General features: G+C 40.7%; 1 protein-coding gene across 9 annotated transcripts; it reads right to left on the reverse strand.

The window, feature by feature from the left end:
• Positions 1-1,465: 1,465 nt before the first annotated feature.
• Positions 1,466-10,722, reverse strand: LOC149670969 (uncharacterized). Of its 9 annotated transcripts, none has more exons than XM_089840400.1 (10): positions 9,661-9,765; positions 4,552-4,858; positions 4,193-4,464; positions 3,908-4,122; positions 3,771-3,839; positions 3,619-3,714; positions 3,416-3,539; positions 3,235-3,364; positions 2,733-3,080; positions 1,466-2,588 (listed from the first exon to the last, which is right to left on the reverse strand). In XM_089840400.1, exons 3-8 carry the CDS (start codon positions 4,196-4,198, stop codon positions 3,242-3,244), a joined length of 633 nt encoding a protein of 210 aa, XP_089696526.1. In that variant the 5' UTR covers positions 4,199-4,464; positions 4,552-4,858; positions 9,661-9,765; the 3' UTR covers positions 1,466-2,588; positions 2,733-3,080; positions 3,235-3,241. The 9 variants fall into 9 exon arrangements, with proteins under 9 accessions (XP_089696526.1, XP_089696524.1, XP_089696525.1 ...); XM_089840398.1 differs by having other exon boundaries at positions 2,733-3,163; XM_089840399.1 differs by having other exon boundaries at positions 2,733-3,169.
• Between the last annotated feature and the right edge of the window lie 1,606 nt (positions 10,723-12,328).

The raw sequence follows: 12,328 nt of genomic DNA on the forward strand, positions 1-12,328 counted from the left end.
GTCAGTAACTGCTGTTAGTTGAGTTAGTTAGATAAAGTGCAATCCTACCTTGAAATGCATTCGTCCTATTTTAGTAAGTATTTAATTTAGTTCAGTGACTTACACTTGGTCTTACTGTGTGCTTATTATAATGATAAACCACAAATACAATACATTGATCCTTTATTGACGTTGGAAAGAAATAGATTCACCTTTGCGTTTGACTAATTTAGTTTCATAATTGTAATAGCAAATAAACATGTTTGAGCCCAATTCTGCCACACGTAATCAAAGGGACAACTTACTGTTTCCAATATATAAACAAAGTGAACAAATAAACCAATTACTTTCAAAAATATACATACATTTATATCCAATACTCGAAAATACTCCTCCGCGACGGAAGTCGCAAATATAAATACCACGGACTACAACTACTACTTTGACCAATGAGGCTGCAATTATCTGTAAACAGGCTCTATACTTTTAATCTAAGTTATTATCTATTACTTTTATTTATTAAATTAACTCTGGACATCATTGTAAATAAGGACTCCACCTTAATGATTGTTCCAATAAAAAGCCTTTATTATTATTATTATTCTTATCTATAATGCCACTAATGATCTATATTAGATTTTAAATAACTAAATACCTATTGGAAGGCTAGACACGGACATGATTGTTAAAAACTTAAATTTTGACATTAAAATTTTTATTATTTTCACATTTTATTGACGATTCTTCTGAAAGTCAAAGATATAGGATTTTAAAACTTTATATAATTCTTTTATTTATGTAATGAATAACTTTTGTCTTAAAAGGATAAAAATATAATTGTTAGCTAGTAAATATTTTAAATTAATATAATTTAACGCGTGTATAACTATGAAAAGTACATTTATGTATGTTGTTATGCACGCAATAAACTAATTCAAATTCAAAATTCCAAATTATTATAAAACCTTGCAAGAAGTTCACCGCGGTATCTGATTCTAAAACAGAAACTCAAAATATGCAGTGGAAATATATTTTGATATGTGCCGAAGACTATCACTTTGCACAAGTCAGTCGGCCATTCCTTTTATATACTTTCCACTGGAAAAATCTTGCTCCGCGACAATGGCGCTACTTTCACCTAGGGCGGTTTAAGCTAGGTAGTGTCATTTCATCCCTACCAAGCGACTTGTGGATGTGGAACCCTTTAATTATAGTCATTATTATTCTGGGAGGAGTCACGTCCCACCACTGATGCCAAATACATATTGTGCACCCTCACTGTAGCTGCAGCAAAGAGGAGATAAAGAATGAGTATCAACGTCTATCAAATGCAGGTGTCTATTAAGCCTAATATCCCATCTGCTGAGCCCAGTAAGGCTGTAACAGACCAAATGCTACAATCCGTACATTAAAGCTAGTTAGCGGGCCAGAGAAAACATCTTACTACTATAGAGTCCATTAATTAATAATTAAATATTACGTTACGTCGTTTAGTTCTTTTATTCCAACAGTTTTCCATCGAAGTGAGAGACACCCGTATACCGCCAACTAAGCCCAAACCATGCCGCACCTTAACGAAAAGTGACTAGGCCGACTAAGCGCGTATATTCGGGATCAAAGGTTAAAAGGGAAAACGACGCCTCGTGGCGGCGTTCGTTACTTGTTCCCCAAAAAACACATTCACATATGATAATTATACAGAAATATAAAATGTTACAATCGATAATCCTATTAGGCATAACAAATATATAATTATTAAACAAAATAGTAGTAGGTAAAAATTAGGAAGTAAAATTTTGTATTTAATTTAAATTTAAAAATTGGTTGATATATATGTTCTGATGGACTAATAATAATAACTAGGCTTTGTCTATGAAGGGATTTCTAAAACAAGCCTGTGGCTTGTTTTAGGGTGGGTCCCTTTACTTTGCATAGAGGGGTGGTGGCTAGCCCCTATGCCACAGCATACTAACTAGTACCGTTAACCACTACAAGTTTTTATGGAAAGGAGAAACCGGGTTAGACCGCGGAGGAAAACTCCTTTACAGCATCTCTTCTCGAGCCTGTATCGCTTAAGATACAATACGACTCGGGTTCTTTCTTGGTTGCTTGTGGCACAGGAACTTAGGCTTCTCGTTCGATACTGGCGCATCATGTTGACTCCGCTTCCAGGGCGTTCGGTACATTCCTCATCCAGATATGGTAACGGTACATTGGTATACAGGTCCTTCCGCGCTGATGCCTCCGATGTGGGTAACTCCTCAGGCGCTTCCAATTGCGGGAAGGTATCCGGCCCCTTCATGGTGGTGATACTGAGGGTTATAAAACAAGAAATATGAACTGATGTATTAAGGCCAAGTTTAGAGTCTAATAAGTAATAATACGTTACGTGCTTTGGTTCTCTTTTATTTCAACGGTTGAAGTCCTTTATCGTATGGGGATGTGTTGTCCATCTAAGTGACCAAGGAGACACCGGTATACCGCCAAGTCAGCCCAAACCATGCCGTCCCTAACTGATACCGACTAAGCGGGTATATGCGGGATGAAAGGTCACTAATGCCAAATGACGCCATCTCGCTGCATCCATTACAAGGTCCCTAGCTCAAGACCTGCAAGGACCATCAACAAGGTCCCTAGCTCAAGACCTGCAAGGACCATCAACAAACTGTTTCGTCAGTTTCAGGCCATCAATATCAAGCCAGAACTGATACTAAATAGCAGTGATTGTGTCATGCAGGCACCATCTTACCTACCCGTTGGTGATGAGGACGACTAACGTTGGTCCAAAGAAGAGGGTGGTGATGGATTTTTCAGGTGTCTTATGTGTAGGATCCCAAGCCTTTGTTGGGTCTCTTATGTCTAGGATCCCAAGCCTTTGTTGGGTCTCTTATGTCTAGGATCCCAAGCCTTTGTTGGGTCTCTTATGTCTAGGATCCCAAGCCTTTGTTGGGTCTCTTATGTCTAGGATCCCAAGCCTTTGTTGGGTCTCTTATGTCTAGGATCCCAAGCCTTTGTTGGGTCTCTTATGTCTAGGATCCCAAGCCTAATAAGCGTTGATTCCTCAGCATTCCAACTGTCGAAACCTCTTATTTCGTGGATTGCTGAAGTTTATTTTTGACATTAGAAAAGTGATTTCATTTCCCTTCAAGGACTGACAGTGCACGATGACCGCAAATTTCCCTTCCTATGACTTACGAGTTATTAGGGTGGTGGGGGGTCGCTTTGCGGTCATTTCCCAAGAAATTTAGTTATTACTTATTATTTAAAATCGAGATATCTGTTTCTCTCTTAATTCCTCCTTTGAAGGGGCTTCTACCATTCCTCTGGTTTTGGCAATCCTTAACGGGTGATCAGCATCCAGTGGTACTTTTTGTTTCAATGACCCCTAGAAATCATAATAAATTTATAGCTGAAAAAGAACAGATTTTATTTTTACCTTGAAGTTTTCCCTCTGTTCAAAAATGATCCGCATTAATTCCGGAATATAAGAATATTTTTTCTTCTCATATATTGGCACAATGTACCACGAATTCGTTCGTTTACTGTAGGCACGTGTATCTCTGGAATCCACACATTTATGACCGTTATGCTTATTTCACAAACACATAGGCTATAATAAGTATATTAATGAAATTTTACTTTGGCTGTCCATCTTGTCTATAAGCCCGAGGCCTTCCACAGTGCTTGTTGTGGTCTATGGCGGCTAATTTAATCCTTATTTGGTAGCCCCAGTAGCTACATCACAGACAAAAATTACTGTGTGATTACGATGGAAACAAAGTTAGACATACCCAAAAGCGATTCTTTTTGGGGCATACATTAGAATTAGACTGTGGTAACTTTCAAGAAAGCCTGTGTGCCTGTAACAAACAAGATTTGCGCGTGATGAATGGTGGTACAGTTTATCTCTCTATGTACTCACGCATACCTAAAGTTTGTGAAGTATCCCATATTTTTCAAGAGGTACTTCCTCATAACTTCGCTTCTTAATTTTAAGAAAGTGGGAGAGTTGGCTTGTAACCAGGGGTGTTTTTCCAGCTGCTCTTCAGTTAAAGGTTCATGGTCGCAATGATTGAACATGCCTATCTCCAAGTGCCACTCATGCTCGTTGATAACATGGTGGAGACAAGTCAACCACAAACTCTATAAATATTTGGATTTCAATTGACCACCTGTTCTTCAAGATTCATTCAAGGTAATCATAGCACAATACCTTCATAGTGAAGACCTGTCCTTGACAATTTTTGGAGCACCACCAGAAATGATTACGTAGTAGAGGAGCCCAGTGACATAAATCTCTATGTTCTTTAGATTTCAGTCCAATTTACATGAAACACGTTCTGTTTCATTCACTTGATAAAGGGTGTGACAAGAGATTTAAAAATGGAAACATATTTACTTCGTTCAATCTCTTTAATATTATTTTGCCACCATGCCACGTGTCCCACGAGTGTTTTACACCTGGCAAACAAGAATCCTCCTTCCCTACGAATAGTCGCAAATAAATTTTTTTTCATAAATATACCATGCATTCTAAAATCGACAAACGTTAATGTCGTGCTTCAAACTAACTTAGCTCAGCTGAAATTGCCGAATGAGCATCTGTGACGACTTCCAGCACTTTGACATTGTGTTGGGCGCCAAGCTCCAGAACCTCTTTGGAAGCACCTTTGAAAGCCAGGAGCTCCATGTTCGGGCTTTTCCCTTCAGCGTTTCCCCTGCCAAAGTGTACGTGCAAAACATGGCGGAATGCCCTGGACTGTCCATCCTTCCATCTCCAGCTACTACAAGTTCTTTTCCCGACAATTCTTCGAAAGTTTCTTTTTGCGTCCTCTCCCAGAAAACATCAACAGCTGGCTTCAAAAAATGAAGCTGATAGCTGATGGTGAAAAACAATTTCATGCCCAATTTAATAATAATGATATATGCTCGCTAGCGAGAACTCCCCGGTCTCCATGTCTATACATCGTTTTCTCTAAAGGTGAGAGGGGATGAATTTTATCTAGCCCCTTTATTTTATCATTCTCAAACAAGGCAAAAATCATTTTGCATTAGTCCGTGTGCTTTCCAATGCGCTAAGGTTGTACATCACCCAACAACGATCTAAGGCTATAGACTAGTAACGGGACTAGCGGTAGAGGGGGTGTAGACGGTGTATCCCTCCCTCTGGTCGCGCTCTTGTATGGACTACTTTGCTCTTAGCTCAGTGTCATCCCCCTACCAGGCGCCTAGAGGGACGTATACACCGTTTTGAGTGCTTTTAATGGATATTAAAACCGTAACTGAAGTCTCCAGTTTTGTTTTGACTGTACTTCTTCAGTTTTTTACCCAACACCAACGCTATGACGAATTTGTAGTAGAAAAACAGTAAAAAGACATTGCTTTCATTTCAAAAGCATCGGAAAGCTAAAAATTCTTTAACCAATCTCCTTGTCTGTCCCATGAGTCATTAAGTTTATTGGTCCTGACTCTGTAACCCCCCCCCTAAATTGCAACCATCCTGTCCTTCTAAAAGTAAAAGGTTTCCCATAGCTTCTCGTATACAAAATAACCAAGTGAATGCTTTTAGCACAACAATAAAAACTTGGGGCAACCAACAAGAGGAGCTGATAAGCCTGACTATAATTATATCGAGGGGCTAATCACTATCAGATTTCGTGTTCAAAGGTATTATATGTAAGGATGTTAGCGCTATCAAGTGCACGCCACTTAAAAAGGGAGGGTGAAGTAGAAAATGAAGTGATTTTTTTATTGATTCTTGTACAAATTATAAGACCAGTCTTCATAGTGAAACATTTAGGAAATACATCAGAAAAATTTTAAAATTAAAATTAGGCTCAGGTTTTAAGGATAATTTTAAATAAGGACGTCCGACCAATCGCGTAACGCCGTGCCTTTCTGTTAACAAAATTCTCGTGACACGTTCCGTGTCGAATGAAATTTATCACGAGATTTGATAAAATTTCCGCGCGACGTGACAATCGTTGCGCGAGACACGAGAATTTGGTTAACAAAAAGGCAGGGCGTTACGCGATTGGTCGGACGTCCTTAATTAAAATTATTATTAAAATCTGAACCTAATTTTCATTTTAAAATCACTCGGGAATATTTCCCGAATGTTACACCATACAGACTGGTTTTTTAATTGGTAGAAGAATCGATAAAAAATCACTTCATTTTCTACTTCACCCTCCCTTTAAAGGTTAAGCATAATCCTTATATTGTAGTAAAAGGTACAGCGTCTACAACGATTACTTTTTTCCTTATCCATTGGTTATTAGGCACGAAACCAAAAGTGATCACCCCCTTTGATTTTAACGCCAACATGCTAAAATTGCTCGCTTCACTTTTTCCCACAGCCGAATCAGGCATAACCAACACTCTACCATTTCATTTAATTTTAAAAATTGTGTTCTTGAGAGTAGAAGGTGTAACGGCCGGCTACTTCACTCGCCGTATAGTCGCTAAAAGCCGCGCGTCTCCATACTCTCCAACCCTCTATGCCTTTAGGGTGTCCTATTGTCATCTTAGCTGGGGTGGTCCTCGTGACCCTGACCTCCCGGACTAGGATGCCATTAGGCACTAATTGGAGTTTCCGATAATCTACCTAAATTTATGGCTTGAGGACTTGGCGGAGAGATGTTAAGAAACTCTCTCCGAATGGTTTTATGACAGGTTGACTTGGGGGATTCTGTTGTTCCGAATAATAAAATATCAGTTCTATTTCTACCCTCAAAACGAAGAGTCACTTTTTAACATCTCCTACATTCGCTACTTAAAATCGCGCTCGTAGAGACACCTGTAACGTACATATCCGGGCAACGTTACAAAGGTTCAAAAATATGGAAGACTTCCCAATTGCAATGAAATCGGGTTCAGCCGACCCCTTTTCTAATTGTTGTTCGTGTCGGTCCGTGTGTGCTCGAACCCATGGGTGCCTAGGGTGCCCATGTAGGGCAAATGGTGTCGAGTGCACCGATCGATGTAGCTGCGGGTTTGTGGGCAAAAAGGTGCTAGTTTGCACAAACCAGCAAAGACCTAGCACCTCCCGCGCCCCAGACCCCCAAATAATTGTGGGAAGAGTAGGGGAGCCAACTCGGGACCTCATCGAAGAATTGGAAAGAGGAAGCGAAGATTCGAATTCTCAAGATGAGGATCCCAAGGAAGATACTTCCTCAGAAGAACTTCCCGAGCTGGAGGTTAGGTTTTGACTTTTTAAAATTAATATAAAATAAGGCCAGTTTGACGGTCCGGGACATTTAGTGTTGCGACCGCCGCATCAAGCGTGGCATAGCGTGAAATCAGCCTAAGTCATTCTTTGTTCATTGGCCAGATTTCTTTAAAGACCATTTTAACATAAGTTTATAAAGCATCCGAGGATAAATATTGCATGCACGCGTGATTTGAATGACAGCCCCATTTTTTTAGTTTTCATATGATGTAAAGGACAAAATATAAATTTTATAGCCCACCCCTGCTCCTAAAAAACGTAGGAGTCGCGGTGCCCAGGCAAGACGGCAACCGGCTCTAAAAAGGGTGCGACAAGCGCAAGACCCGGCGATGAGGGGGGCATTTTCGGTTTTGGTAGTGCCTGCCGAGGCAGGGCCGTCTATTAGTGAAAATATATCTAGAGCCGTTGATGCACGTATATATATATATATATATATATATATATATATATATTGAATTAAATTCAAAGGTAAACAACATTTTTTGTAGGATTTGATCGACGGTCTAGATATCACCACTAAAGATAGACTTCTCCGAAGATTGGCCAGGTTGATTCCAGAAACGGAAGCCATTTTAGGAGAAAGTAAGACATTTTCTAACTGTCTAATAACAGAGACTTTCCAAGTCTCTTTCCATAGACATTTATAGCTGTGTTCAGTTGGACTTCAGTAGTCCTACTTTCTATGCTATATAACATTCTGACTGAACACGACTATGTATACGGTCTTTGCGTGAAAAAAATGGGATAAGAAGTAGGGGTCTAAAGCCGGTTTACGGGTTAGTGAATATGGCGTTGAAAGGACATACTCCTGGAAACAGCAAGGGGACAAGAAAGGGGGGAATGAAATGACGTCACAGGCGAGGACCCTATACTTTAAACGAAGAGGATAGAAAGAAGAGAAGTAGAAGCTAACGGCTTTGACAAGGCATTTTTAGAGTTCTCGCTTTTCGTTTTTAATTTTACACGGAATTATAATTACGGTAAAATTTAAGAGGGGGTTCAAACGTCTGGCCTTTCCTGGACGCGCGCACGATTTGGAGAGAGAGAAGCTAAAGGTAAATTTAAGAGGGAAGACAGTGGCCGATTTGGAGAGAAAGAGAGAGGCGAAAACGATGGCGTGCTGAATGAACAGAAGTTAGAGGGGGAAGTTTAAAATTCCCCGGTTACTACATTTCAACCAATGTGAGGGCAGTGAAAGATACGCCCGCATGCTGCAAAATGCACAAAGCGAGAACTCTCAACCTCAGCCTTCTACACCTCTTCATTATACCCTCCTTGCTTTGAATAAGGTTCCCGAACCTAGGGTAAACGCTCTTTGACCAACCCTAACTAACACGCACACACTTCTACTAAAATCAGTTTCAAACTTCCATGTTTCTTTCATGCAATTTTAGTTGCAAAGCCTAAAATATGAATGTTTGATAATATTCAATGTTTTAATTAAATAGTTTTACGTGAAAACGACCACCCTGGCCTCGGAGACGCACCACAAACACAAACTAGCGATAGATTGAGGGAATGTCCCCCTCCTTCCTCACCCCCCGCGCAGGGGCAACAGTTCTGCCTATGCCAACAGCGCTTGAGAATGTGTGCTGTCGTACCATCCAGGGCACCATTCAATGCGAAACCCTCAGGCCACAATTTCAATTATTTTGTTTGGAACCAATGGTACTCATATTGACGATGCGCCTCAGGGGCGAGTTAATCCTAGAGAGGAATTTAGACATAGATAACGCAAACTTGAGATTTCAAGCTTACGCGAATCTATGTCTATCCCTGTTTGGGTTCCTCGGCCTTGGCAACAGGATGGTTTTGCCAGCCTGTTGTGTAAGGCGTATTCGTGAATCATTTCCAAGCCCCGATGGGGAATACCGAGGGTTCCAACCGGGAAGATTTCCGGGGTAATTGAAAGAGTTGCCTGAGGGGGGGGGAGGTTAAAGAGGGAGATTTATGTAAATATGTTTATAATTTTTATGTTTTGTAAATATGTTTATAATTTTTATGTTTTGTAAATATGTTTATACTTTTTATGTTTTGTAAATATGTTTATACTTTTTATGTTTTGTAAATATGTTTAAAGTTTTTATGTTTTGTAAATATGTTTATAATTTTAATGATTTCTTAGTAAACCTTTATTTGAATTCATACAGGTTTTGTAAATTTGTTGCAATTCACTTATATAAATAACATTTTTGCCTATAGACTAGTGGCGGTAGAGAGGGGGTGTAAACTATGTATCCCTTCCTCTGGGCGCGCATTTATGAGAGTGGATACTTACGCTCTTGGTAGTGGGATTACACTGAGCTAAGAGATAGAAGGGTGTGACGTTTGCATACTTAGAACTGCCATTACGAAATTTTTAAATGAACATCATTCACCATGCTTACTAACAAATCCCGGGTAAAGATTAAAATTTTTAGGTTCACGAAAGCTGCCCCCCCCTTTTTTACCTATATCCTGTCGCAGCCCTCCCCCATCTTTTGTAATGGCATGGCCCATCCGTGGGAACCGCTGCTGGGTAGTTCGGAATTCATAAAGTTGTACCGTTTTTATAGTTTTGAAGAAAATTACAAAATAAGCGTCCTTCCAAATACAAATTTCATTTTCTTTTATAATTTTTCGGAATTTTTTAAAACCCGACGCCCACGCCACCCCCCCCCCAACCCCTGATTTTTTTTATTTTACCAGACGCCTACACGATACGGAGAGAGAGAAACCAGGGAGCACATTATCCAAAGGAGAGTCAGAGATAGAAGGGGGAAGGTACTTTATAACGGCCGGGCACCATGGCTCTTACGCGCATCTACCTCGGCGCACCGCCGAGGAGTAAGACGTCACGTGATCCTTTGAGAGGGAAATTCAAAAAGGGTAAACCCGAAAATGCGGTTAGAGAGAAGCTAACATTACACACTAAAGATCAGCATTCAGCGTGGTTACTGTAGCTTTGTCTACGGTTAATTTACAATTTTTAATAATTTGTAAGCCTAATAATGGTTTCCTATAAGAAATGTTGTTACAAAAACTGTAACGATAATACGAAAAACTGTAGCCCCGATATTAAATTCATTTCATTCCGGCATTCCCCAAACATAAAACTAGATTTGACCTATGTAAAGATGGATTATTTCGTATGGTAGAACTGATTTAACCACGGAAAAGATAAAAAGGACACATGTGCGCCCCTTGAACAACAGAGCAGTGTCCAATGCCTCGAATTATTGCGACAGCCACGGTAATAACAGTACTTTATTATAACCATATTTATTATTTTTCTTTGAATATTGAGAGGTTAAAAACTAAAACACTGGAAAGGGTCAGTAGATTAAAAACAAGAAACAAATTTGATAATTACCGTCGCCGAAGCACTGTAGGCACGCACGCGGCACGCAAGATTCGCGAAGCGGCTCGAGTATCGGAGTATCACCGAGACACCGACACGACACCGTAAAACTCAAGCCTCGGCCGCGTAATAATGTAAACAAACTTCTCTGACTTTTTTCTCTCTCGGTTGCGCCGATTGCGCATGTGCGCCACGCTCTTAGAGAGCCACTGGCACTGGTAACGTTTTTGAAAGGGGGGCTGACGGAGAATTTGGTCTCTCCGAGAAACGAATTGAAAGCGCGACGTAGAGAGAGAACTGCCTGCCTGCCTGCCGTGCCTGGTATATAGTGAGAGGGGGAGGAGGGAGACGGGCGTCTCGCCCGGAGAGGAGAGAGAGGAAAGAAATGTAGTTTTAATTTCGCGGGCTTTTTGAATGCAGAGGCATAGTGAATTGATAGAAACTACTTCCCCTTTCGTCTCTCCCGAGCGAAGGGTCTTTGGGGAGGGGGAGGTTGGTAGGGGAAAAACACGTTTATTGGGAGAGAGAGCTTTCAGCAAGGAGGATATATAATAGGCCTTTTTAAAAAGTTCCCTGTACAAATGATGTAATGGGGGAGGAAAGCGGAGATGGATGGCATTTTCCCCTCCCGCGTTTCTGCGCGCGCCCCATGTGAAACGTCATTTTTTAAATCGCCTATTATACAGGCTCCTTGGACTCCGGCCTTCTATCAATTCACGGTAGTAATAGCATGCGCTTGAGGAAATTTGTTTTCACGCTATAGGATAGGCAACACCCTATCTCGGACGGCAGCTTATTCTGTATATACTCTGTTACCACATCGGTTGTCAGCACGCGCAAACCTAGGTCTCTATGCAACCTAGGTTTATGCGTGCTGATAATAGACAAAAAACTTGAGGATCTTCAGGATTTAAAATAAGCGCGAGTTTTTTTAGCACGAGTGCACGGACATCTAGGCCTTAGTTTCAAATACGTGTAATAGGCTGTAGGCAATTTCACACGTATTTGAAACAAGGGCCTAGAGTGCACTGGAGCTAAAAAAACTGGCGGATATTTTAGATCCTGAAGTTTTTGTCTCTTGACAGCACGTACAAAGCTACGTCACATACAGACGTGGGTTTGCGCGTGCTGACAACCGATGTTGTAACAGAGTATATACAGAATAGGGTCTTTGCGCGTGACGTCAAGTTACCTTCCCCCTTTCCTCTCCCCTTGCCGGCTGCCCGCTCTGGCCACGTTAGGACGCCATGTTGACATCCCCTGAAAACCGGTTTTCGCCCCCTATTTCTTCTCCCTTTTTACTCTCGCGGAAACACCCTATAAGCTGCCGTCGGAAATAGGGAGTTGCCTATCCTGTAGAGTGAAAACAAATTTCCTCACGCGCATTCTTTATCCATGGTAATAGTTTCAAAAAGAGGGCTAAAAAAATTGAGAATTTAATTTTTGTTAAAAGGAGTCTTTTCATGAACTCCGCTTTCCTCCCCCAGCAACATAGGGATTTTTTTAAAGGCCAATTTCAAAAAGGGACCGGCAGACTAAGCCCCCCCCCCATCATTTTTTGACAGCCACGCTTTTGATGGAATCTGATGGGGTAGAACTACAATATTTTTGGTCTCAGGCTCTAAACCCAGTGACACACTGAGACATTTTATGAATTTCAAGGTCGTCCGCCTAACACCAATGTATCACTTGTGTGTAAAATGCATATGCTTTTTGGCTTGAAAGGCCAAATTTTCAGTCTGCAACTGGCTTTAGGAATTTATAGCGTATTTTTATTT

Source organism: Phalangium opilio, unplaced genomic scaffold, assembly GCF_054372755.1.
Source record: "Phalangium opilio isolate 3A_F unplaced genomic scaffold, DU_Popi_V2 ptg000054l_1, whole genome shotgun sequence".
Lineage (NCBI taxonomy): Eukaryota > Metazoa > Arthropoda > Arachnida > Opiliones > Phalangiidae > Phalangium > Phalangium opilio.

What these genes read in the sequence shown, in the direction of transcription:
- LOC149670969 (XM_089840395.1), bottom strand. An exon ending in CCAAAAAGAATCGCTTTTGG is followed by an intron (nt 3,715 to 3,770) that starts GTATGTCTAACT and finishes TCTGTGATGTAG; the next exon opens with CTACTGGGGCTACCAAATAA. An exon ending in AACAGAGGGAAAACTTCAAG is followed by an intron (nt 3,365 to 3,415) that starts GTAAAAATAAAA and finishes TATGATTTCTAG; the next exon opens with GGGTCATTGAAACAAAAAGT.